General features: G+C 41.8%; 3 protein-coding genes across 5 annotated transcripts in view; 1 reads left to right on the forward strand and 2 right to left on the reverse strand.

Annotated features, from left to right (window-relative positions):
* Positions 1 to 651: 651 nt before the first annotated feature.
* rab5if (RAB5 interacting factor) lies at positions 652 to 3,554 on the reverse strand. The gene is made up of 4 exons (XM_004070497.5): positions 3,224 to 3,554; positions 2,355 to 2,458; positions 2,122 to 2,251; positions 652 to 1,710 (listed from the first exon to the last, which is right to left on the reverse strand). Exons 1-4 carry the CDS (start codon positions 3,332 to 3,334, stop codon positions 1,669 to 1,671), a joined length of 387 nt encoding a protein of 128 aa, XP_004070545.1. The 5' UTR covers positions 3,335 to 3,554; the 3' UTR covers positions 652 to 1,668.
* Positions 3,555 to 7,562: 4,008 nt separating this feature from the next.
* On the forward strand, positions 7,563 to 20,633 carry zhx3b (zinc fingers and homeoboxes 3b). Of its 2 annotated transcripts, XM_078950574.1 has the most exons (8): positions 7,564 to 8,020; positions 14,225 to 15,076; positions 15,156 to 15,263; positions 15,352 to 16,863; positions 16,986 to 17,433; positions 17,527 to 17,711; positions 18,990 to 19,254; positions 19,605 to 20,633. In XM_078950574.1, the coding sequence occupies exons 2-8, from the start codon at positions 14,357 to 14,359 to the stop codon at positions 19,613 to 19,615; spliced, it is 3,249 nt and encodes a 1,082-aa protein (XP_078806700.1). In that variant the 5' UTR covers positions 7,564 to 8,020; positions 14,225 to 14,356; the 3' UTR covers positions 19,616 to 20,633. The 2 variants fall into 2 exon arrangements, with proteins under 2 accessions (XP_023812426.1, XP_078806700.1); XM_023956658.2 differs by having other exon boundaries at positions 7,563 to 8,020; positions 16,986 to 17,711.
* An 836-nt stretch (positions 20,634 to 21,469) lies between these two features.
* plcg1 (phospholipase C, gamma 1) overlaps positions 21,470 to 27,424 on the reverse strand; it is a 32,295-nt gene continuing 26,340 nt past the window's right edge. For both annotated transcript variants that reach the window (XM_011477196.4, XM_011477197.4), the window contains exons 30-33: positions 27,160 to 27,321; positions 26,991 to 27,079; positions 24,169 to 24,434; positions 21,470 to 24,093 (exon numbers count right to left, since the gene is read on the reverse strand). In XM_011477196.4, coding sequence (XP_011475498.1) covers positions 24,051 to 24,093; positions 24,169 to 24,434; positions 26,991 to 27,079; positions 27,160 to 27,321 — 560 coding nt within the window. In that variant the 3' untranslated portion in view covers positions 21,470 to 24,050. The remainder of the gene's footprint in view (positions 24,094 to 24,168; positions 24,435 to 26,990; positions 27,080 to 27,159; positions 27,322 to 27,424) is intronic.

Here is a 27,424-nt window from a genome sequence, read left to right on the forward strand (position 1 = left end):
CTCTCAAAAGGTCTTGCTTTTGCCAGGCCACTGTTAAAAATTACTTCTGTTTTTTTTTTTTAATCTGTCTATACTAAATAAATAAAAGATGCTAAAGATGATCCTCTCGACCACATTTTTCTTTTAGATTCATCAGTGGTAAAGCTGCAGAGCTCAGCACAAAGGTAACACTTTTGGGGGGATTCCTAAAAGCAGGAATAAACATTTTCCCTTAATTCAGCTCTATGATTGCAAATGAATAATACAAATGAACACCTTACCACTGGGAAATTCCCCATTGTAACAATACTCAATGGCTCAAAAGCCCAATCAATAAACAAGGAGAACTTTTTTTGAAAATGGAGGCTAAACAAAGCCCTTGTTTAATGGTTCTTAAAAGACGTGTCAGAAAATACAATCATTTGAAACGCCAGCTGCATACTGAATAGAACTATTATTACAATAGCTTTGCAAGAACTGCAAGTTCTATACAATACTGAGAGATATATCAAACAAGATAAATATATCTGTGTAATACAATTTGGATTTAACAAACAGGAAAATTGACTGAGTTAACAGAGGACTTTAAATTAGAAAAAGAAAAACAGACAAGCTTTTGATTAGAAACTCAAAAAAATAAAACAAATTTAGCTACTCAAGTTTAAATTATCCTTTAACTTAATTTGAAAGCAAAAACACTCAACACAAATCATGGCAGTGCACAGATCTGATTCAACTTCAGCCTGTGAACAGTTCAACCTTAACACTACATGCACGTTTCCTCTTATCCTGAATGGTTGGTAATCCTCCACCTAAGTGACAGCAAATTGATACTACAGCTATAAGATTAAATAAAATAACTTGTCACAACCAGCGCTTAATTTGATGTTTGAAATGCTGTGATGTGTTACAATTTTCACTTTTGTTACAGCTCAGTTTATTTTAAAGAAGTTCATATAATCGGAGCAGAAAAAAGATGTACGCCTTATTTTTAATAGACAAAAAAAACCATCAAGATTAAAACCACAGATAGATAGAACATTCCTACCTTTACTGCCAAACTGTTGGAGAACCTTTGTGAAGGTTCAACATAGCTGAAGGAAGGGAACTAAAACTAGTTTTATAAAGGGAGTTTCCTCTGAAAAGCTGTTTTTCTATTTAATAAATGGTGGCATGTTGAAGGATGGAACCTTTTTCCTTTAATTTGCAAAAGAACGAGCATGTGGAAGTGCGTAGGGACCGCGTTTGTACTTTGTTATCCTCTGAGCATAAAATGTGTTGTTATCTGTGCTACTTTAAGACTATTTCAGAACAATGTTACAACCTCCACAATTCATAAAAAAGAAAAAAAAATATCAGTCAGAGCTAAACTACTGAATTCCTATCTTTAGTGTTTCTGTCATAAACGATCAGCATGATGTAAAGACAAAAGATGAACAGCTGAGAAGGGCAATGGAAGCTACCATGAAAACAAAAAAGGAAGCATCAGTTTGTAGAGAGGCTTGTGATGTAGTTCATGTCCGAGTTCTTGCTTGATCTTGCTTTGTGGACACGTATTCCTTTGATGGACTGCACACCCAGAAGTCAGACAGTATGTAGGGAGTGTTGACACCCCAAAACCATTAGGTTATTCTCGCTTCTCAATTTATTCCGACAGAAATGTCTGTTTAGAGCCTTGTGGAATTCTCCTCATTCAAAATGTAGAGCTGTGTAAAAGATTATCCACACCACCTGGTAGGGAGCAAATGAGACAGATAAACTAAACATCCAATTTATTTGCTTGGTTTCTAAAAGATGTTTCTGACCATTTTAGGAAAAATAACAAATGCTGGCCTTCAAACTGGAATCTGCAGTGAGGAAAAAAAAAATACTACCCAAGTGCAGATAAAAACCAGGGAAGAAAACTGGAAAGATCTAACCAAAACGCATGAGGTCATAATTACTCCTCAGCACACTAAACATGAAAACTCAAACTAAACTACTCATTTGGTGGTGTAAAGACAGAAACTCCACACTTTTTTTTACTCATTTAGAAAGGAGGCCAGTTTGAAATCCTAAAGGAGTTACATCAAATTTAACTAAACTTTTTATATTTTTTGAAATCAATTAAAAACTTGGTTTCACAAAGATTAACATGCTCACCAGAAAAAGGGCAAAAGAAGTCATGAAGCCTTCTTTGGTGAGTTCCCATGTGCCTCCATACTCCTCTTCATCAACCTGCTGAAAGCTGCTGAAGTATACGTACAGCACACCAGCATTGATGACGCAGAAACTAGCCAGACAAACACAAGGACAGAATCCTATCAGTGTTATCCTTCAATACAACATCGTAAACGAAATCATCAAAATCATCCATGCTGAGCAATAATACTTACATGGCTATTCCAAGAAATCCCTTCAGTGGAGCAACTCCCCAAATCACTCCAAGGATAACTGCAATAATTTGTCTGAGCCAGTAGATCACGTCTAAAAATTCATCCTGTGAAATAGGAAAAGTGAATGTTTAGTAACAAAAAAAAAGAAATAATCATTTTCATCTGTAGCACAAACACACAAATACAAATCATGACACACTTAAAATGAAAAGTTTACCTTTGTTTTGTTTGGAAGGAGCCACATTTAGTCCTGATCCATTATTTTCCTACATTTACCAATAACACTTTAGGCTAAGTCTTTAGTAGCAGCTAACAGTTAGACGGTGTCGAGCTATACTTTGGAAAGGTAACCAGTTCATAACAAATATATAAGCAGATCAATGGGATAATTCCCAACATGTCATCTTTCAGAGGGAAATCCACACATTAAAGCGTTATCCTTTGTTTTAGTAATTTGTGAACCGTTTAAATAGCTTTTCTTCAAACGACCTTCTTGATTAATTGACATTAAAGACCATCCTGATAGTAAAAACAATTATAAAAGTGTGTGTATTCGACGGTGGGTTCAGAATCAGTTCCGTCTGAGCAGGAATAGAACGATTGACTAACATTTTCAGATTTTCGACTGTTCGTTGGTGAAATGAGGGGATCATCATAGAAAATGAAAACAAATCCTCGTTTCCCGGCTATTCTGGTCGTTGAAATTTTAGAAGTTGCATTGATTTAACTTGACAGTCGGCATTTAACCAACCAGCCAGACTAATCTTGTAAAAACAGCCCGTCCCAACAACTAACTCATAAACATGTTATTGGAAAGTATGTGCAACAATAATCTACAAATCAGGTTTAAAACGGAATCAGCGACTGACCTTCTCCTCCCAGACAGCTTTACTGTTGAACACTTTGGTCCATGTGGACTGTTTTACTCCCCCATTCATCAGCAGGTGACTTTCTTCTTTTCGCTTGGAGCTGTTCGACATCGTGTCCTCCTTAATTGAAATTCAGCCTTAAAACTCTACAGTATAGGCTGCGGTGAAATCAAATCTGGATTTAAAGCCTCAGGAGTGACCAGACGAAACCAGTACACTGAAATATTTGACAGAGATTCAGTCACAGCTGAGCTGACAGATTTCCGTCGCTAGCCGTAAAACACATCTAGGCATGCGCAACATCGTATGACCCCAGCCAATCAGAGTGTGCGACGTTTCGTCGCATGCGAGGGAAAAAAACTCTCTGGAATCTTACAGCGCCTCCTCGTGGATGGTGGCTCCATTTTCACTTAAAAAAAAAATAGACATATTTCTGTTGGTTATTTGTTATCGCAGAGCAAACTTTGCTTAATTGACAACCTTTAGCACCTTGCGCAAATTAAAACATTTTAAATGTAGGTTGTACTCACGTTGACGGGAAAAATATTGATCCCGTTGTCTGTGCATGCTCACTTGCTCTAATTACTTTGAAAACAAAACATACTCATTAACAACCTCAGAAAAAAAGGAATTAGGACTTTGTGTGTTGTTTGCTGTAAATTTTAAGAAGAAATACAATGAAATAAAAATAAAAACATAAAATAAAATGGAAAAAGGTTGTCAATTCTTTAGAGAAACCTCTAGAACATATTAGGATTTAAAGTAACTGATATTTTCACCTAAATTATCATTGTTTACATTAAGGCAAGTATCAAACACAGTTTTTTAAAAAGCACAAGCTGTCATCTAATTAAAAATTTTTATGTGTTGTAATTCCAGTCATTTATTTGTGCAAAGCCACTGGGTGAGATGTCAGTACAAATGTAAATAAATGACTGATGCTATCAGAGTTTGAAAGTATTAAGACATTGATAAGGCAGCATCAAGTAAACCTCAGGTTTTTGGAGACATGGGAGAATATTATCAACAACCCACCTTGTTGTTAGTCTGCCATTTTTTTCTTTGTGATTCTCCTTTTTATCGTTGTCTCTCAAAGATTAGGAAAACATCTCATCACATATTGGAATTGGCAATTACAGTTTAGCAGTTGAAAGGTTCAGAGCTTCCTGACAAACATCTGATCCAGTAAAATCCCAACTGTCTATGTAAAAAAGAAAAAAGACTAGATGAGTTCGACTTTTGTTAGATACAATGTTTGTCTCTTTAAACTTTCTGCCTCAAATATCATTCATACACCAAATATTTAAAATGTTAATCAGAAGATTTGTGGTTATGTGGTTTTTGGGAGTGCTTGCATCCTTTAAACTAATGTTGGGAATGGTTGCCACGGTGATAGTTAATACTGTTGTCTTAGTAACTGCATCTTCCATCCGATGGGAGAGTTATTATGGGCTGTAGGCCCCCTTTGACCCTGATCAAGACAAGGCAGAACACAGAAAGGTTTCTGAGTCATTGAGATCTGTCAGTTGTTCTCTCATCTGTCCAGCAGAGGGCGATGTGTTACAAAACACTCCATTTGCTCTGATGTGGTGGCATTCCATCATAGTTCATTTGTGGTCCATTGATTTATCAACACAAAAGTGTACCTTTTAAGACACAAATCTGAACAGAAGGATATTTCATAATAGAAAAAAAAATGTTCAAACCTTACATTCATGATTCCACAAACCTGTGAAAGGAAAATCAAAGCAGAACTCAAAAGAATTAACTTTTAAACATCTCACTTATGTATATGTATTTTGTGTAATCCCTTAAAGCATTTTTTGATCTTCAAGACTTGAGACAACAGATTTCACTTTTTTCTTTTGGGTCCTAATTTGACCCACTGACACATGCAGCCAACAGGGAAGTGTCATCTTTTTATCTAAAAGGAAAGAGAAAGTAAAGGCTTCTCCCTCATAGCAGTGAGACAGTGGAGTAAATATTTACTCTGTCAACCTTGTTTGTTAAAAAACACAGACCAATCAAAGACATCTATTTCATCACATGTATGATAAATTCACGAAAAAATATAATTCAAATAAATGTTACAGGCCTACCTTGTCCCTCAGTGTTCAAAATCTTTATGTTTGAAATAAATGAATCATTTATCAAATGTGTAACACGTGATTAAGAAGACTTAATCAAAGACTCCAAGCACTAATGCCACAGTGTAAAAGCACTTTGTGGAGAGTTCCTTGGATGAGAATCCTGCAACATAAGGAAGACAGCTCATGATACATCTTATAAATACATTTAAAACCTGACTATTGTATAAATGCTACATTTGCTTATCATCCACTGATAAATATTTGCACAAAAATAAGATGAACATCTAATTATATTTTCAAAAGAGCTAAAAAAAAGGTTGAAAATTCTCTTTTTTGTCTGGTATAACATCTTAAAAATGTTTTTGTATCTAGTGATTTGTTGAATGATTTGCACTTCAGGGCCACCATAGATAACCAGTAACTCAGTACGGCGGTTCTCAGTCTGTTTTTAAGTTAGTTTCCAAAGTGAAATTGAATTAAAATTTAACTTATTAAACTAGAGAAGATTTAAAACAACAATATGGCCTGACTCCATTTTAAACTGTTTTTCAGCAGGTTCATGCTCTGCAAAACATAAAACATATGTCACACAACAGAACAAGACAGAAAAAATCCTACAATCACGACAATACAAAAGAGGGGGGACTTGAAATATCAATTGCACTTGTATTTGAAAAAAAATCCGTTTTTTTAAACATAATTAATGATGTTATAAATCTAATGACTTGTGGTAACTCATTTCAAGCTCTACTGAACACATAAAATAATGACATTTGCCCATAGAAGTTCCTGAAAGCCCATAGAGGTATTAATAGTCCTTTTGTGGCAGATCTGGTGTTACGCCCCCTTTTGAGTCTCTGCTGAAGTGTGTCCATTCAAACTTTAATAGTGTAGTTTGACGTAGAGTAGGGGTGTGAGGATTCATTTTAACAACGATTGGATGGATATCATAATTGGTGGTTGCTGATATGACTCATAGTAGATATTGGTTCATTTTGAATGACCTGATTTGATCCGATTCACTGACCTAAAATCGATCCAGGACATCTTCAGGCAAATATTCAACAGTGTGACTTAGGGCTGCACGATATGAGGAAAACTCGCGATATGCGATATTGGTAATTAATATTGCGATAACGATATAAATAGCGGTATATAAACAAATAGCAAAAAAAAACAAAAACATCATTTCCATTTCACTTCAACAGTCTAAAAATTATACTCCAAATGACCCTCGTCGACGTAGGAGGCAAACATCAAACATAAAAGGGCTCATCTGATTGATCAACAACGTAAACGGGTCCTTCTGATTGGTTAAATGCATAAAGGGATTTATTTCATTTGTTCAATATTTCAAGCTGCCATGAGTTTGTTTTAGCACATTTAAGGTAACCATTTATTGCGATTTTTGCCGTCTTTTGCGGTATGCATATTGCACAGCTTGATTTCGCGATAACGATAAATTTGCGGTATATTGTGCAGGCCTAGTGTGACTCAGATTTCTCAGCCTCTGAGGATTTCCAGATTTCTTGTTTGTGTTTTTTTTTTTTTTTTTTTGCAAGATAATCAAGTCTACATTAAATGTGTGTACAAACAAACAAGTAAACAAGAATTACCGCAATCCAAATGGTATTTTCCAACATTAATATAATGGATTTATATCATTTTTGGGACAGTTTTTTTGGGGTATAGTTGGACTGGATTCAATTACCAACTTGAATCAGACTGGTTGATCTGGTTGTATCGTAGGAATAGAAATTAATTCATCTATTAATCATTACACCCTTAATTCTGAGGCTTATTGAATAGTTCTGGAATGACAGAGCGTTAGACTGAAATTTTCTTCTAATTAGCAAAATACAGCTTTAAATCTGCTGTACCTTTGATAAGAACGTTTAATTGGAATAAAAAAGTCACATATTAGTACCATGATTGTTTATTTATTTTGAAATCTTTCCATTTTTTCCCCAACAGCTGTTCTATAAAATGTTTTAATTTAACTTTTGCTGACAAAATCGATATTAAAAGAACTTATCCCAATTAGATTTTCATGACAAATGATCAAAAAATAAACTAAATAAATGTGGAGACCCCTTTAGGACCCCCATTTGAGAACTACTGACCTTTTAGGTGGAATTTTGGTGAACAGGATGTGTCCAGCTGCATGAACTGCGGGTTGATTTCATGCTTATTTTTAGACACTGTCCCTTTAAGAGAGGTTACCTGGGAGGGGGACAGGTGTGAGCGACCCCATCATCATGTTTAATTTTACCCGGGACAGGGACCCCTGGGGTCCGACCCGGAACCCCTTCAAAGCGGGGTTGTTGGGGTTGCGGCGGGACGGAGTGTCTGAGTCCCTCTTTGCTCCGCGGACGGCGGAGCTCTGTCTCACGCCAACTCCACCGTCAGTGACGTCCGCGTCACGTGTGCGTCTCTTCCCCTCGTACGTCGGTGGCATTTTCCTCCCCTCCACCGCCTGCTTTAACGCCGAGGCGCTCGAAATAAACAACCGCGGACGGAGGACGGGCTCCGTCGCTGCTCTGAGTGACTGCGGTTTCGGGGGTCGTCGCCGCCGGATGTACGGAAGGGGTCTTTACACCTCTAAGTTTCCATCATCAGTCAAGCCCGACCCTCCCGTCCGTTAGTGGCTCATCGGAGCCCGTGTCAATGTAAACTTTTTGGTACCTCTGGGGCTCCGACAGACGAGGTGAGTGGGATTTTTCTGCGACGCGTTGGCGCCTCCTTCACCTTTTTACTAAACTTGAGTTAGCGGGTAAAGCCTCACCTTTGCAGGCTTTGGCTCTGGCCAGTTGCATGTCGTCTGCTTAAAATGGCGACAGCCAACGGGGGGAGAGAGTAGTTTTATTTTTTTTTTTTTGTTTTATGGTTTGGAGGGCGCCTGCCTTTTTCCTCCACTCTGAATTGGTTCTTGAACCCTCATCGCCCTTTTAAGCTGGAGGCTCGGCCCGCTTTAAGTTGAGCGGAAGATGCATCGGTTTCAATCATGTGTGGCGTTCAGGGACCTCCAGGGCACAGAAAATCTCACATCTTTTTAAAAAAAGCTTTTTACATTTAAAAATGTAAAAATGTTTTACATTTAAAACATTTTTTTTGTAACGTATAAAAGACCTTTTATGTACTAAAATAAATTAGCTTGAATCCAGTTTGACACACAGAAAACTGCTTTCCATCTGTTAGAATGGTCTTATTTTTGCATTTTCCTGTTGTTGTTTTGCTTGGATGTTTGGTGCATCAGATTCCCAATCAGGGCTGCCTCTACTATTCACAAGCAGCAAAGTTGGTCCTCAGACATTTGAGTGTGTACGCGGTTGCCATGGTCCTTCATCATGTCATTGTTGTGATGAGTGTGTGTCACACCAGGGATTAGAGCCCAGCTAATGTGTGTCTGACGTCCACGTGAGCCTCAGGTACAGATGGCTTATCCAGCTACCTGTTTAGCAGACGGGGAAACTTTCTTCACCAGAGTTCATCTGGACTGTCAGTTAAAAAAGAATCAGAGTTAACTAAATGAAAACTCCCAAGTGTTGGCATTTGTATTTCATTTAGCTGTGGGGATTGTGACCTTAGAGTCCTTCTCTCTCCATCATTCCTCTGATCCGAGTCCCACCTTCACGCTGTTTGCAGCCGACCCATGATGCATCTCTTTGTTCTGGTTCAGAACTTTATATTTTCTCCAGTTTTAAACCACCAGTGATCTTGTAGACAGTCTGGTGTTATTAGCGCAGTTGAGTTGAGCCAATCTGGGAGGAAAGCGGCGAGCTGCAGGTTGAGGTCAGCAGCAGCAGCTTCTGATGAACAGCTTGTGATGTCAGCCATTTTAGGATGGACAGCACATAGCATGGTTCTCCGCCATCTTTTCCTCCCTCCTCTCTCAGCTATACCCTAGTTTCAGGCACGCAACCGAGCGCTGGCCGCATCAGTGCATCCCTAGATGCAGACCTGCAACTGAGGTTGCCTTGGGGCTTTCTGCGTTGTCAGAGCTGAGGGCCAACCTGTGGGCTTCATGTAAGCGTTCTGTGTGAAACCTTTCAGGTGGCTGAGGTGGGGGTGGGGGGTGCTGGGGCTGTTTCATTTTAATTTAAAATGTAGCAACTAATGAGCCATTGTTACTTGGAGGCACCAGAAAGCATGGATGACTGCAGACGCAGAGGGGCCAGTAGATGTTTCCTTTATAAAGCACATACCTGATACTCAGCAGGAATGTGCTTCCACTTCAGATTGTAGGATATATTTTTTCAAAATATATTTATAAGTATACATATATATATATATATATATATATATATATATATATATATATATATATATATATATATATATATATATATATATATATATATATATATATATATATATATATATATATATATATATATATACATTTTCAAAAGACAAATTATCTGCCATAATTTTTTATTTGATTATGGCCGCATACTTGCGTCTCTTATACTCCTAAAACTTGCGACTTTGGTTGAATACCAAGGTGTCGCAGTATAGCTATGAACACAACGGATATCTGACGCGCGATCAAGAACGCGCTAAAATGCAGGTTCTTGAATGCGCATTTAGCCTAAGGTGTTTACACTGGAAAAGCAGGGAGGGGCTTCTTCTTCTTTTTTCACCATTTACTAGCATGTCGGCCACCAAAGCGGCTGGATAGCTCAGTTGGCTGGTTGGAGGCCTGGCGTGCAGGAAGCCGGGGTTCGTTTTCCAAGGGCGCAATAAGCTCAAATCCAGTGTGGGTCCAAGTCCCTTTAAGCTGTGCCTTGATAGAGCTGGGGTTTTGTCAGGAAGGGCAAAACCCCTGGAGTTTCTACTGTCTGGTTTGGCAGAAAGTAGAGATTCTCTGCCAAAGCAGCTGTCCAAAGCAGTGAGAGCTGACGGGATGTGTCAAAAGGTGAACAATAACTAGCATGTCGGTCACTGCAGGCTTGGCGCAAAATGTCAAAGTGATGCAAATTGTGCGAAACATTTCTTTTACAGCTCTATTCCGATATATGAAATGTTTGGTGTCGTATAATTACAGCTAGGCACAAACAGCAATTAGTCATTTCTCCTCCAGGATCTATTTACAAGCGGATGACTCTTCCATGAAGACAAACAAACATGTCACTACCAAATCCGAGTTCCTGACTGGTCAAAGTTCGACCTGGTTGAAACTTTCAACGCACGTTCAATGGCCATGCATTTTGTACGTAGAGCCTAAAAAAGGGCCACTTGATGGAGAGTTGCTGAGGGCAGTGTGAACGTAACTTAAGAAAAGAAACCGAAGCTTTGCAGAAATCTGTGCTCAGGTTTAAATGGGCAGTAGATCACTGCATAAAAAGAGGAATCCATTTCAATGGAAAATCATCACAAATTTCAGGTTTACGTGATTTAAACTGAACTTTCATTGACAAAAGTGTGGGTTCTACATTAAAAACTGACAGAATAGCTTTTTTTTTCTTTTACCTAAAAAGAAATCCAACACATTGTTTCAAAGATCATTGATTTTTAGATTTGATGAATCTTTGTTGCGTTTTCTTGATTAACTTTCAAAGGTCAACTGCTCTTCCTTTTTTTTTTTTAATGAAGCCCTAGCGGGTGCTCTCCAAATACAAGGATTTGTGGCAAAGAAGGAAATCCTTGAGCCAAGGACTGGATGGCAAAGGAGATGTGTGCTAACCCACATGTGCAAGCTTCAGAGATCTCAGTTGGTGGAAGACAGATTTGAAGGGGGGGGGGGGGGGGGGGGTTGCCATGGGGACAGTAACACACCACTGGTGCTGACGACCCGTCTCCCTGGGCCAAACTTGTTCGTGGAGGAAGGAGAAGAGGAGGGGGGAGAGGGGCTGCAGATATGTTTGGAAGGGAGACTGAGTGTGAAGAGCTGAGAGAAAAAAAAAAGATTTTAAAACGTTTAAAACATACAACTGCCTTTTTATTTACCTGGAAAAGATTTTTGGTTTGCAAACCAATCTCAGTGTTGCAGCTGTGATTCATCTGGATACAGGCTAGGCAAGAGTGGGGCCAGTAAATGAAGTGTGGACGCCCCCTTCCCCATCAATGAAGCAAATGTAATATGGGTTTCCAACCAGGAGGTCAAACTCAGCGAATCCTCCTCACAATGAAAACGGCAGCCTCACTACCTCAGAAAGCAAGATTCACACACACAGGCATGCAGGCTCCCACCCCCGCACGCCACATACACACACTCAGACGCGAACACACAAGTTCTCGCCCATCCACCCCACCTCCCTGTTCTCACAGGAAACCCACACATGCAAATGCTGACACACATTACAGGCACAAACTCATCCCCGCCGCTCGCTCGGTCAGTCGGGGTCGGTGACATTCATGGCAGAGCTACACTTGTGTCAGTGAGTCCTCACAACTTTCCTTTGCCAGGCTTTTTTTATTTTGTGTGTGACATCACTTTGTTTGAGTTGTGTTGTCCACACCGCATCATCTATCATTGATCAACACTGAGACGGCCTGTTCTTGTCTTTTGCATTTCAAGCATAAAAACTGGCGTTTCTGCGGACGGACTTCAGGTCGCCTCCATTGCTGGAACATTCCAGGCCTTGCAGTGCAGCGAGGAGGGAGGGAAGCGCTGTGTGCCTGCAGTTCTGAACAGGGAAGGGGCTCGGAGGTGCGGGGGTCGGTTAGTTGCAGTGGGGTATCGGGAGGAAAAAAAATTCCTCGCAGAAACACCTCAGTGCTTCCTCCACGATAGTTAAACCCCCCCCCCCCCCCCCCCCCCCCCAAACGGCCTGCCCATCCCCCACCACCATCTCCAATTCGCTCTCCTCTTGCCTGCCACCCACACCCAGAAAAACCACGTGATGGATGGCTGCGACTGCCCACCCGTAAGCCTTTGTATCGGTCATGTGACCAGTCTGCCTTGGCAGAGCAATGCCCCCTGATGCATAACTGAATGGTGTTGATGGTGGTGGTGGGTTCGGAGGAGAGGGGCGGTGTAAGAGGGACGCATAGGGCCCAAGCCAAGGGCAGCTACTGTCCGTGTGGAGGGTGGAGGTGGGAGGGTTAAGTAGGGATGAGGGGCATCACATTCTCTCACAGGAACGTCAATAGCCTGTAGACTCCTCATGCTCTGATCCAAAGGATGGGAGTTGGTTCTCACCCTGAAAACAAAAATCATATTCCTTATTTCACAAACCTAAAGTAGACTCAGATTCACAAGATCTTTAACTGCTGTCTACTTCTGCATACAGAACTCGTGGTCCACATTCCACCATAGAGCTTTGCTGGTGAAGATAACTATCAGTACAATAGTAAAGAGTTTTGTCTGGATATAGAGGTGTGAGTTTACTGATTTATAGATAATCATGGACATTTTAAAGAACCACTCCAATGAAAATCATGTTTTTAACATGCTCTTGTGGCATTCTTCTCATAAAGGAAGACATATATGTAAAGAAAATTAAGCTCAAGATTGCATTTGTGAATATTTCTTCATTCCAATCGATGTGAATCAGGAGCAGACAAAAAATGGAGCTTTAAAAAAATGTAGATGTAGAATACGGTGGGCGTGCCACAAGCTGTCAGAAAAAAGAAGGGGAAAGGGGATGGGATTGCTCTGCACTAACAGCAGAGGCGAATTCTAATGTGCTGCTGCTGCTGCTCTACAGAAACTATGTCCTAGACAACGACACAGGTTTATTTTGGTTTTTGTTAGAAATCTAAGTAATCATAATTAACCCATAAGAACCCAGACCCTTTTTTTTCTTAAAAATGAAATTGTGTGTAGTTTTTTTTTTTGTACCCCAAACCAAGTGCACCACAGAACCCATTTCTGATATTTTTCTGTTACAATGATGTCACCATCTTATGGGTTCAAAGACTACTGGGAATCAAAAGATGACCGCAGTGAGTCTTTAACAGTGACCGGTTCCAACAGAACGTCCAAACTGGTCCATGCCCCATAAAACATGGAGACTTGTCTCGTTGACACATTAAAGGAGTTGTGAGCTGTTTAGTTTTGCATTTTGTACCAGAAAACCAGGTTTATTAAGAAAAGACTTTTTACACAGAGATGGTCCTGGCTTAAAGAGTGGTTAGTAGCTTCCTGTTGCACATGGTTGAGCTGTTAAACCTCCAGAAGGTGTTGCTGCTCGTGTTGGGTATCATGTCGGGGCAGGGAGGCTGCTAGATGAAATGCCCTCAAGCCGTCCTTCTGCACCGCATCACTGCCTCTGCGTTTTTTGGGGGGGCGAGGGAGGGAGGAGCCATGGCCTCCATAGGAAACTTTGCCATTTTGAACAAAGATAAAAAGTGTGTAAGGCAAACATTAAAGGTGCACGGATGTGCGTTTGTACTACCAAAACATATCTTTCAGAGAACCATCTGTTGGGTAAACACATACTCTCTGGCGCCGACTGTACTTCAAGTTACTCATTCGCTGGTTGGTAGTCGTTTTCCGTCTTTCCGTCCACAAGGCTATGGAAGCTGTGCACCCAACACATTTTGTGTTTTTTTTTATTTTTTTTTATTTGTCCTGTCCAACAACTAAGCAAACAGATGAGAGCTAAAGGCCTTTTGTGCTGGACAGGTTTTACTGTTACAATAAGGGGTTATGCATCCTCAGATAGCCATTTACTGTGTTTTTTTAATGGGGGTGTGTCTGATGAGAGGAAGTGGGAGTTATGTGGGGGAGGGGGAAAAGGGGGTCGGACAGGAGCGCTCCCAAACGACCCTGTAGAGGAGAAATGAGCTGTGGAATGCCTCTTAAAAGAAGTTAGACTTGAGTTTCTGGGGGGAAATGTGGCTCAGGAGATGGCGTCATTTTATTCCACCTCATATTTTAGGACATGGTTTTTATATGTGTTGACCTAATCACAGGTTCTTATGAGTAGTTTAACTCATATATGTTTCTCATTCTTATTTTCAGACCGAAGTGTTTGGACCTATGGATAAGCCCTGCTGTTTTCCCTCTCCTAAAACTGGCCTTTAGGCAGCAGAAAAACGTCTCGCTCGCGTTTCTCAGCTATTTAACCAGGCCACTCCACCATATGGTCACACCATGGCAAGCAAGAGGAAATCTACCATGCCTTGCATGATCCCAAGCAAGATAATCCACCCCATAGAGGATGTCGAACGGGACTCTCCAGTTCTCCTCCATCAGCCCAGGGTTTCTGGAGGTGACACTAATGAATGTTCCAAATCAGATTTAGGGGATGATAAGGATGGTGCTGGGAACTACACCTGCAAACTCTGCAACTTTGAAACCCACGACCTCAACCTGTTTCTGGATCACGTCTACTCCGTGCATCCAGAGTTTAGAGCAGAGCCTAGTTTTGTTTGCATGAACTGTGCCGTTTCGGCTCCAAAGTTTGAGGGGCTGGCCCTTCATAACGCCAGGGTTCACCCCAGCACACTGGCCACAACGCTGCAGCTGCGGAAAAGGGAACGAAGGGTTGTGGTGGAACAGACTCTGAGTTTGACAGAGTTAGGCAAAGACTCTGAGATTTCTATCACCAAAACTCCCATCATGAGAATGCTGAAGGGCAAATCGGAACCCAAACGAATTGTAGTGTCCCACCCGCTGTCAGAGGAGCCGCTCTCAGATCCGCAGAGTGTCTGCGCGTCCAGAGAGGGTGGAGCTAGAGAGCCTGCTGCTGTGACGGTCACCCACGTTCCTACAATTGTCCACAATGGAGCTACGAAGGCCACGCTGCCCTCAGCTATACAGATTGTGAACGGCTCAACGGCGTTGCCCTTGTTGAAGACGCCCATCACACAGGTAAATGTTACGGTTAAGTACATCAGTCTTTTTTTTTGAGTGTAAATGCAGTTGAGATGTTTTTTTTAAATTCTCTTAGGTGGTTTCTGTAGCCCAAAACAGAGGCGTCCACCATTCTGCAGCGGTCACTGCCCCGTTAAATGTTTCTTCTGCTTCCTCGTCTTCATCATCAAAAAATCTCCCCAAGGTAAACTTTTTTTTTCTTTAACCAGAACCATACAAGATAGTTTGGCCAATGCTCTCCACTAATGTTTCTGACACTTTGTTTTTGTCAGGTCATGATTCCTTTGAGTAGCATCCCCACCTACAGTGCCTCCATGGATGAGTCCTCTTTTCTAAAGACCTCCTTCAGTAAGTTCCCATACCCCACAAAAGCTGAGCTCTGCTACCTGACCGTGGTCACCAAGTTCCCAGAAGAACAGATCAAGATCTGGTTCACTGCTCAGAGACTGAAGCAAGGCATCAGCTGGTCTCCCGAGGAGATAGAGGAGGCCAGGAGGAAGATGTTCAACACCATCATTCAAACCACACCTGCAAGCACGCAGAGCCAGAGTCACCCCAGTCCAGCCCAGCACACCATCACGGTGCTGCCGGCCTCCCTGGGAGCCGCAGGGATCCCTCAGTTTCTGCAGGGCTCTCTGGTCAGTCAAGGAGGCGTCATTGTTACGCAGCCGGTGGTGGCCAATGGGATTCAGGTCAGCAGTGCTCCTGTGGCCCTGGCTGTCACACCAAAGCCCCAGGCAGCGGCTCGGCCCATGATGCAGGGCCGTCCCGCCGCAGCGCTGGTGGCAGAAAAAGGCGTCAGCATGGTGGTGGGAACAGTGGGCAGCAGCAGTGCAGGGAGCAACATCATCGTCAGCAGCAAAAGTGGGGGAGGAGACTCGAACAGTGCTGTAGGTGGTGTCATCAACCTTAGCCTTGGAAGCAGCAACCACAGTAAAGCTAAGGCGGGGAGCGGTAACGGGAAACACGCCTCATCTGCTGTAGACTCCAGCGACAAGAGCAAAGGTGACTCTGCCAGCCGCGTCGCTGCTAAGGTCACAGATGTTAGCAAAGAGGAAAACAGCAGCGCTGCAGAGAGTGACTGCGGGGCTGGCTCGGGAAGCAACGTGGTTGTCTGCAGTGCAGCCTCAGGCAGCGATGGACAGAAGAGGAAAGATGTTAACGGTAGCAGCAGCACGACGAGCTCAAGCCCAGAGGACAATTCCTCTGCCAGAGACTCGCCAAACATCAAAATAGATGAAGCTTTGTCCCCCTCCTCCAAGTCTTCCTCCGCTTCTCCCGCTCCTATCAGCAGCTCACGGACTTCCATCAATGCTTTTCTGGATCCCAGTTTCTACAAAGGCAAGAAGTCTCAGGAGCAGCTCACTGCCCTGAAGGACAGCTTCCAGGCCAACCAGTTTCCAGACCAGGACGAAGTGGATCGCCTCATCGGAATCACCGGCCTCACAGTACGAGAGGTCCGCAAGTGGTTCAGCGACCGGCGATACCACTTCCGTAACCTCAAAGGGGGTCGCTGCAGCACTGGAGGGCAGGGTAAACCCAGCACGGGATCAGGGAGCGGTCCACCCACGCCAGGAGGTGGGTCTGCCGGCACCCCCATGGATCTGTCTGAATGTAACAGCAACTCTGGAGCAAAAACCCCCCAGCAGAACTCGCCTGATGCTTTCCAGAACTCTGCTGCAACAGCGACTCCCACCTCCCCCACCACACCTTCTCGCCGAACAACCAGACCTCCCTCGTCTGATTTCACAGCCATTCGCTACAAAGAGAGAGAACCGCACCAGGTGAGACCCATAGTAGTGACCCTGTAGTGCAGAAATGATGATTTACATTTATTTATTCCTCAGAAAGCAGTTCATTCGGCGCTTGTATTTCTGGTGATTTCTTGATATGTTTGCTGTGTCAGGTTAAAGCGCTTGAGGCCAGCTTTGCAGAGAACGCTGACCCCCCAGGAGAGGAAGTGGACCGGCTGCGATCCGAGACAAAGATGACCAGGAGGGAGATCCACGGCTGGTTCACCGATAAGAGGAAGAGAATGGCAGCTGAGAGAAAAAAGGAAGAAGCTGAGCGGTTACTGAAGGAGGGCGAAGACGATATGGAGGTAGACGAGGATGGCAAACCGAGAGACGATGGTTCCGGAGAACCAAAAGTCAACCCTATTAAAATAAATCTGAAGATGCTCAAAGTGACTGAAGCCAGTGGCAAGCTAGAGGGTGAAGGCTCTGAGAATCTAACGTTACAATCTCCAGCTGCTTTCTCCCCGATCCCCACCTCATCCAGCAACTCTAAACCCCCCCAGTCCTCCTCTCAAACGGCAAAAGCATCTCATTCCCCCAAACCTACAACAGTCCGAGGCAAGAAGACAGTGGAGCAGCTGCACCTGCTCAAACAGGTCTACGCTCGCACCCAGTGGCCCAGTGCCACCCAGTATGATGATTTAATTTCAGGTACGGGGCTGCCCAGATCTGAGGTGGTGCGCTGGTTTGGAGACTGCCGCTACGTCCAAAAGAACGGGCCGCTGAAGTGGCTGGAAGAATATCAGAACATGGCTTTGGAGGAGGAGATGCAGGCGGAGAACACGCAGATCCTGCAGGCCCACCTTGATGCTCAAGGCAGACTGGAGGAGTCACAGGTACCAAAGGCTCAGTCCAGAGTTCTGAGCAGAGCAGAACCTGAGCAATAAGTGTAATAAACGGTTCTGTGATATAGCACGTTCCCAGCTCTTAAAGGTTTTGTTTTAATGTTTGTAGAAGTATCACTTCTTCATTAACCTCCAGAAACAAAGCTTTTGCATCCCAACTTCAGTTCAATCATTTTGAAGTGGCAGCTCATAAACCACTTTTACCCATCGAGCTCCAGCCGTTCATAACTCTGCTATAGAGGATACAATAGATTAATGAGAAAGCTTTTAACAGAATTTAGTCAATGAAGCTTTAGACTTTTCCCTGGCATCTTATTTGAACTGAACTGTTATATATCATTGTAAATGACATTTGAAAAAATACTCTGAACATGAAAAACCTGCACTCAGTTCTGTTCATGTTCATTTTTGTCCAGCGGTCATTTTCAATGCAGTTCATTGAGAATGTGCCGGTTCACAGTAGAACACAATTTCTCTCTCCCTGTTATCTATTTACTAAATTGTTCTGTAATTTGCTGTGATCCTTATTTACTTAGTTATTACTCTGTGAGATGTGTGACAACAACACTTTAAAAACACAACAGACGAGAACGTAGAACAGAGAAAAAGGTTCTATTTAACGCTAGAAGACCTCAGAACTATTTGCTTGTGGGCTTTTAAGTAAATAGGCACTTTATTCTTTGTTTGTTCATTTTGGATAGGAGCAATTAACATAGCCAAAAAATACAAAATAAATAAACTAGGGGTTAAGGAAACGAGGCATGTTAATACAGACATAAAAACATTAAATGTATTTCGATTTTTCTGTTTCAGAAAACAGGCAGACAGTACATGTTAGCAGCATTAAGGTGGTTCTTTAATTCAAGCGAGTCAAGTCATTAACTTGAACTACTTGAATGGCGGTCAGCATGTTTTCCTGATTTTAATTCCCTTTATTTTAAAATGTTCTCAAACAAACATTTACCTGTTTAACACAAGTCAAGTTGAACCTTAGTTGGAAAGGAAAAATGGAACAGCTCAGAATTTTAACAACTACTTAATTATCAGTAACAATATGATAAATAGAGGACTCGCAAGGACAAATTATGAATTCAAATAGTTATTAAACAGTTGTGTGAGGTGTTTTTCATCTCTTTGTGCTTTCTTTTGTAAGCATAAATAATCATGCATCTCACTAACATTTCTATATATTTAGGGTCACTTGATAAATGACATTTAATTGTGAGGTAATGACAGCAAAGTGCTCTGGTTTTTGGTCTTTCCTCTCAGTTGCAGGAGCTGGTGGAGAAGACGGGTTTGACTGCAGACCTGGTGCGGCATTGGTTTTCCACCCAAGGGTCTCTGCTCCAAAACAAACCCACGGCCGCCCAAACGACAGGAGCAGTTGCAGCAGGCGTGGCCGGAACAACGGGATCCTCCCCCCCGGAGCAGCAGCCGGCAGGCGGGATGGACCAGAAAATGGAGCAATCAGTGTCTGGTTTCACAACCGATGCAGAGAAGACGAACGCTGAGGACATTTTGAATGCTTCCAAAGGTAATAATGTCCATGCCTCCAGCATGTTTTTCCCAAATGTACCTAAAAAAAATAAGACTCATGACGGATGTGTAACACAATAGGAGGGGCTTGAAATAAAAAAAAATCAGTTAAGAGTCAGCATTAATTGTTCCCTAATATTTAAAATATGGTCTTTTTTTGTGTCAAAACATGAGGTTTATGATGCATACCTGAACAGTGATGAGTCATCATCTGTCAGGTGCAGTAATTGTGTGCAGCGTAACAAGATCTGCTTTAAACTCCTCAGACAGTGGAACGATGAGGGATCCACACATGCTTTCTGAAGTCTTTGGGAGGCTGACAGATTTTTTTTTTTGTCATCATTACAGAGATGGACTGAGGCGAGCTCTGAGTGAAGCTGGAGTCCACAAGGCAGGTGGTCTTTGTTCTGGGGGTCTGACGGCAGATGCACTTTGTAACAGGATCGCTGGATGGAAACGGATCTTGAATAACTATCCATCCCTCCCGCACTCCTTTCCTTCTCACTCCCTTACCCCCCAGCGGGTAGGCGTGACCTCCCCCGCGACGTGAAGCAGCAGCTGACTTCACTCCCCTTTTCCCCTCCTCCTGTTTCTCATGGCCCCTCACTCCACAGATGCCACCTCCCTGCATTTTCTCAGCCACCATTTTCCCTTTAGGACAACTTTTTTGTTTTTTATTGTTGGATAAGCACAGGAGTGAAAACCAAAGGAAGAGGAGGCTGATGGCGGTCTGCTGCCATGTTTACTCTGCCTGCTCGCAATGATGGGAGAAACGGTGGACATGAAAGGAAATGGGGTGGGGGGGCTTGTGACAGGCTTGATCAGGGGTGGGGGGTTGGGATGCAGTCCGAAATGGTTGGAGTTGAGATAGCTGAGTATTATGAGACTGTCCGTTATTGTTCTTTAAGGTACGAATAAAAAATGCACAATTCTTTTTTTTTTTTGTACAGTGCTTGCTGAGGCCTTAGATAAAACTTTTTAGTATTTTCTTTTTTTTCTTTTCATGATGTTTGCAGCTTACTTTAAAAGTGCTAGCTAGGCTGTTCACAGCCCATCTCTGTTTGTCTATTTTCTGTTTGCTTGAATTTGGACATCAGTTGTTCCAAGTTTAAAATCTCATCAGCCACAAGAGACGAGAAGCCTGTGGTGTCAAAACAAATGTGATCATATATATTCTAATAATGGAGAAGGGTTTGTGTTGTAGCATTAAGTGCTTCTTTAAGTCACTGACGTGTACAAAAATCTGTTTTTATGGATCTTTCTTACTGAATAAATTTGACTGTAAAAGAACTGAACTTTTCTTAAAGTTCCACACTGGGGTTGGATGTACAATTTTTACAAATGCATTTGCAGAATAAACAGAATGTATTGACTGAGTCTCTTGAGCAAAGTTAAGTTGTCTGTGTTGGTGTGTCTGTGCAAAAGACTTCGGACCACTTTAAGAAGCCTATTATTGTAACCCTTGTGCTATCTTAGATGACCTCACCCTTACATTGACGTGTTCTTCCTACCATGACAAAGGTGGATAAAGGTGGAAAGATTTCATGTAATCCATGGACACCAGTGAAGATCACAAATCATTGAAGAAAAAAGGTTCAGCGCACTGTCTAGTGGGTCTAGATGACCCAACTCCCAATGTTAAAGTGCCTAGGATAGCACAAATGTTACACTGAAAAAGGGTAGGAACTCCCTCTAATGTAGTGTATCTCAGTCCTGTGCACATTTCAACTCCACTAAGAAAGCATCTGGATTATTCCCTTATAGGTTTGAAACCTTACAATGTCCAATTATGCAAGAATGAAACTAATTTCTTTGGCAATAGACCTGAAAATGCATTAACAGCAAATCAACCATTCAAACTTTCCTTCTGGCTTAGCGTTCACAAGAAATCTGTCTGTGTTCAAAGTCTAAATAACTTCCACTGTAATATATTAACTGTTGCCAAAAAATGGTTTAAAATAGCACTGCAATCCATATTTATCTGCAATCCATTTTCTTATTTCATATTTTGAAGACAGTTGCAATCAAATGTTTGCAGAGTGTGTCCAATCCATTCTCATATTCCCTCCTCTGCATTAGTCTAGTTTTCATTTTGTGAAGTTAATGTGATTTTACCAGTGTGTTGAATTTGAGGAAGATCTAGTGTTTCAAGAACACATTCTCCCATACTGGATCATCCATGAGAATACACAATGTATGAACAATCAGAGATGTATAAAGCAGTGATTATTTTATTTACTTTTTAGGCTCGAGTATGTTTCGTATGAAAAGCAAAATTTAAAATTAACGTTTCTCTCTGCAGTTTAGGCACATTTACATGAAGGCAAACAAATTTTTAACAAGCAAAGGAGACAAAACTGGAAACAAAAAAGATACAATCAAGTGCACTGTGCACCCACAATGTTGTTATTCTGCTGGATTAGTTTTTATTACAGGTCTGTCTGTCTGTATGAGCACACCATGACTGCAGGATGCACTTTTAATGAGACGTATATGCAGATGAAGGCACGGCAAAAAAGAAAAGCGCTGCACGCGAAGACGAGCGCTCAGAAACCATTTGTCCTTCTCACAAAAAAAAGTGAATGTAACATAAAGCAGCTTTGGGATTAAAATCGGGAAGATGGAACAAGATGCTTTAGAGTTTAGGACGCCAAGCCGCAACTCCAGACAGTTTGGATCTTCGATCATATGGCTTAAGTGTATCTCTGGATTCATGTCAGAGAGAACATCATACAGGCGTCATATCTAAGAGCAGGAACATTAAACACACACAAAAAAAACCTCCGTCCTCTGGGGTCTCTGTTAAACCACACACAGATGTACTCCGTGTGACCTGGTGTTTAGCTTTCAGTTCAGAAACAATGATCTTTTTCTGGCATAATCTGTTTGGTTTTTTATGTTTAGGTGGTGCAAGTTAATTTTTGAATCTAGAAATGAAAAAGTTCATTTCACATTAAATTTAATTTTTAAGTTAGGACAACCCTTGTGCTATCTTATGGGCTCCAGATGACCTGATCCTTACATTGACATGTTATCCCTACCATGACAAAGGTGGATAAAGGTGGAGAGGATTCCATGTAATCCATGGACACCAGTGAGGTTCACAAATCATTGAAGAAAAAAGATTAAGCGCACTGTCTAGTGGGTCTAGATGACCCACCTCCCAATGGTAAAGTGCCTAGGATAGCACAAGGGTTACAATATGCCAACCCAGAAATTTTCACTTCAAATTGTGTAAAACTAGATAAGGAATTTTTTTTTTTAATGAAACAGCTTGATGTTGAAATAAAAGTATGAAGAATAAGTCTGTGGTGAAAATGTCCCACATCACGTCAGTTTCTTTAGTTCAGTTCGTCTGCAATACTGCAACTCTTTTCACCCCCCCCTCCTTTGATGTTTAGACATAATTCAAAAGAAGAAATTGTAAAACTAATTTGTTAAATCTAAATTACATCAACATATACATTCATTTTCAAAGTTGTCACTTTTAAACAAAAACTAACAAAGGTTACACTACCCTGCTAACATAATTTGAAATGTTAAAAAAATGACATTGGATAGAATTGCCTTTATGTAATACAATCTCCATCCCAATTTCAACCATTGCAGTATTTATAATACAGTGAAAAACACCTTACAATAGAAACATTTACTGTGAGTAAAATGGGCAGTTGCTTGCTTTAATTTCAAACAAACCACAATGATGGACTACTTAAAAAAAGAAAAAGAAAAAAAAGTCTCTGATTATTAAGTTGAACAATTGGCAATAATGCGGCCCTGAGCCTTTTGAACTAGCACTGACCGTGAGCATTTTGGTAACATGCAGGCGGAAAGCGAATGGAAAGAATGAAGAGAGACTACATGTATCCCTGGGCTTACATCACACAGTGAAGGTTTGGTTGGTCTAAGACCGTGATGATGACGAGGGAGGAGCAGATTGCGTCAGACGAGGACATTGGAGCGATGCACAGCGATTTGGAATGTACGTTAGAAAATAAAAGTGTCTAAACATGTGAAAACCTGCTTTCTATTTCACTTTGTCAATTAAAAGGCTGTGACTTTTGCTACACGTTTAAAAATCAGCTCATGGTTAAAAGTTTACGCACCGCTCCCTAATGGAGAAAGAAAGATGTTAGAAATAGCCATGTAGAGCCCTCATGTTAATACACGAGCATAAAAAAGTCACATTATGACTGTTTAAAGGTTTAAATAACTATAATGAAAAACATGAAGAGAGAAGCTCTTTCAGAGCAGAGTTGTTGGCTGCTGCTGCTCTCCGACCGACCGCACACACAGCAGGAATAAATAGATATTTTCAGTACGGCAAAAACAGGAGAGCAAAGAAACCCAACCGGAAACGGTTTCAAACCGATCCCTTTTTGTGCTCTCTGCCCCCCACTCAAAAGGAAAAAAAAATGTAAAGCAGCTGTTGTGCACAAAAACAGCAGAGATTATAAACTGGTCACAGAACGCACAGTCCAGAACAAGAACTTTGACAGTTTTGCTTTGTGTTCTGTTGTGAATGTCGCTCCGTTTTTCTTCTTCCTGTCCGCAGCTTCGGGCTTCCTCTCAGTGACCCTCGCCCCTCCGCTGCCCCACTGCCTCCTTAGGAGGGGGGGGCAGGTGTCTGAAAAACAGAGGGAGGGGAAAGCTGCCTCTAATGTAGGCCAAATGGTGGCGGCCGTTTCCATGGAAACACCGTTCACAGCAGTCAGTGACATCATCAGCATAGAAAGAGGGGGAAACGGTCGCAGGGAGGGGCTGCAACGGGACTGAGACCTGATTGGCTCGGACTCAGACACGGTTTTCTCCGCTCACTTTGGTCCGCAGCAGCATCCTGTGGGGGAAACAAAGACGGGAGGGTGTCAGGAGTTTGAAACCGAGCCTTGAAATCGGCGTCCCTCACACTCGCCTTCTATTCTGTGGGTCCATGTGGTCAAACAGAGCCTCCTGAGACACCCTGAAGTCCTCTAGCGGGGACTGGTAGCGGGACTCAAAAGAGCCCTCCCGCCCCCGGTAAGCCATGGCCTGAGCTGGCGACTGGGGCAGAGAAGACATGCTGGAGGACGTGGAGGACACGGAGCTCAGCTCCCCAAAACGTTCCCGCCCTCCGTGGGCTGATGCTGTGACTGGTGTGCTCCCAACCAGGAACGAGCTTGGAATGTCGCCATTTTCATTCTGAAAGAACCACGAGAAGCATCAACACCCACAATGCCTTGCAGATTTATCCTTTACACACACCTGCATAGCAGACACACCAACATAAATGTATTGCTTCTTCGTTTTTTACAAATAATAATAATTATAATCTATTTGATTTAAAAGCGCTTTTCAAGAACTCAAGGACAAATATGGACAAGTTGGGCCCTTCAACACTTCCAAACAATACAACATGTAGGTGATGGGACCGATGATTTAAACAAGACCAGAACCAAATGTTTGAACAAAAGAAGGAATGTTGAATGTTTCTAGAATCCTCTAATCCTAAAATGAAGAAATTGGTCCATGGAAACGTCCCTCCATTCAGACCCTCTACCCCAGTGTTTTTCAACCTTTTTTGAGCCACGGCACACTTTAACCTTGACAAAAATCCCGCGGCACACCAGCATCCCCAAAAAAAAAAAAAAAGCAGAAACTCATAGTCTGTTTTGATCTACAGCCCCCCCCCCGGGCAATCTGACGTGCATTTTTGTGATAATTGTGGCAGAAAAAGCAGGAAGTTGCAGATGTTTTTTCTAAAAGATGTAATAAAAGTTAAGTTACATACAAACTGTATGTTCGTTGTGGTTTCAATCCGTGTAACAAGGACGACTCATTGTACGCTGAGGCGCTGTCCCTTTAAGCCAATGCATCATGGGAGATGTAGTGTGAATACGGCGACAAAACGGCAGACACACTTGCATCTCTGAGCTTCATGGTTTTGTTCACTTGTTCCACGGTCTGATACCGGATTCTGTGGAAAGCTACACCGCTAAAGACGAGCTTTAGCCGGTGTTTTTGTTGGAAATGAGTGAGTTATGAGCTAAATTGGAACAAGGAAGTTTAGACTTTTAACACTTCTGATTGTTCAGACTGATGACATGTGATTAAGCCTTCAAAAATGATTGGTGGAGTCGTGGAGACAGTAAAAGCTGCGGGACTTTTCAGAAAACAGTATAGCTGCAGGTAAATCGCGGTGCCGTCATTCTTATCAAAATGTCTTTAATAGAATCAATTAAACACAAAGAAAAAAGTATTTTATGATATTTCATATTCCCAACTACTCAGTGTTTTATCAGGACCTGTTTGGATGAACAAAGAGCTGATTTCCTTGAGATGGTTAATGTTTTTAGATCAGTTAATGAGGGCAATTTTCCACGGCACACTTGACCATCTCCCACGGCACACTAGTGTGCCGCGGCACACTGGTTGAAAAACACTGCTCTACCCCAACAATCTTCAACTAATCACACAACACATTTCTTACCAAAATGCAGTCCTTTTATCATTTAAGTAAGTTAGATCAAACTCAGAGTATATTACCCAGCTACAGTTTCATATTGCATAGTTTACAGTATTTTCTAACAAGGCACAATTAAGACTTTTTTTTTTTCAAAAAATGACACAATGCTTTATATATGGATTATTCTTGTTGTGTTTACTGATGTTGAAGTGATTTTGTGACGTGCATGCTGCTCTGTCTACTAACAGTCAGATGTAGAGTGAGAGTATTCACAGATATGTTTGCTTTAGCGGCATCAGTCTGTTTTTACGTGTTGCAAACAAGGTCGGGAGTTACAGGTATTGTGAATATTCTAAAGTGGTAAATGCTCCTAATGTGTAGCATGTTACAAACTAGTTCTAGAGTTACTGTAAATGCAGTTAATAAAGTCTGAACTGAAGGACTTCTCTGACTCTAGTTTCGCTTAATGCACCTTATAGTTCGGTGCGCCTTCCATATGACATGCGTGCGTAAATAGACCCTTCATTGATGGTGCACCTTAAAATCTGGTGTGCCCTCTACTATGGAAATGATGGTATGTTGTAACTAGAAGGAGCTGCATTTCCAGAAGAAAATGCAGGGTTGAATGCTGTATTGCTGAAAGAAAGCTTAATTTGTAAAAGAAATGGCTGAACTGAGCTGAAAGAGCTTAACATTTTAAAAGTAAAATGGTTAAAATAGGTGAAAACCTGTAAAAGAGGTTAAGCACAGTGATTCCCTATGTATTTTAATGGAGCAAAAAATCCTGGAACATCTTAAAAAGTTCAATGATTTGAATGACCAAAAGTAATAACTGTAATAAGTTGAAAGATTTGAATATTTTCAAAGTTGAAAGGTAGAAAATTTTGAAGCGGCCGAACCGGGTGTCGAACCGCGAACCTCATGTACCATAAGTTCCCAATGCATTTTAATAGGGCAAAAATTCCCGGAAAAACTGGAATATCTTAAAAAGTACAAGGATTTGAAAAACCAAAAGTCATAGCTGGAATAAGCTGAAGGAGCTGAACATTTTAAAAGTTGAATGGTTAAAATAGGTTAAAAATTGTAGAAGTAGTTAAGTGTCAAAAAACGGCGGAAGATAGTGTAAATAATAATAAAGAAAAATAAAGAGAAACAGGAAAACAAAGGGTTGAATGCTTTACAGCATTCAACCAAATATAAAGGTATTCTATTATTTGAAACACGTTTACCCCGGACTGCAATTATGTGCTGAAGCTGCTCCCGCTAATCTTCAGCTCAGCTCAGAAACTCACCCTGCCTCTGATGACATCCAGGTGGACCAACAGAGAAGCCAACTCCAGATCCTCATTGTAGCTGTTCTTCAAAGGCACTGACCGGTAGCCTGGTGCATTACAAAAGACATGAGTGACTTAAAAAAAACACTAATCCACCCCCCCTAAAAATGTCGCTCTGAAAACAAACCTGTCTTGAGGCCCTGGATGGGGAATGTAGCTTGAGCCAGGAAGTTCTGGTCATTGAACATGTCGACCTCATTAACCAGAAAACGCAGGAAGGCAAAAGCAGAGTTGTACACTGTGAAGTGGAATGACTTCTTTGGCCACATGGGGTTCAGCCCATTATCAACTGGAAGCAACAAACAGGATAAACAGAGAAAGGTGAGGAATGTCAAACAAGCTTATGGCTGTGGTGACAGTGACTGCATGACTTTTAACAGTAGCCAAGTCAA

This window comes from Oryzias latipes, chromosome 7, assembly GCF_053564925.1.
Source record: "Oryzias latipes strain Hd-rR chromosome 7, Olatipes_Hd-rR_3.1".
Lineage (NCBI taxonomy): Eukaryota > Metazoa > Chordata > Actinopteri > Beloniformes > Adrianichthyidae > Oryzias > Oryzias latipes.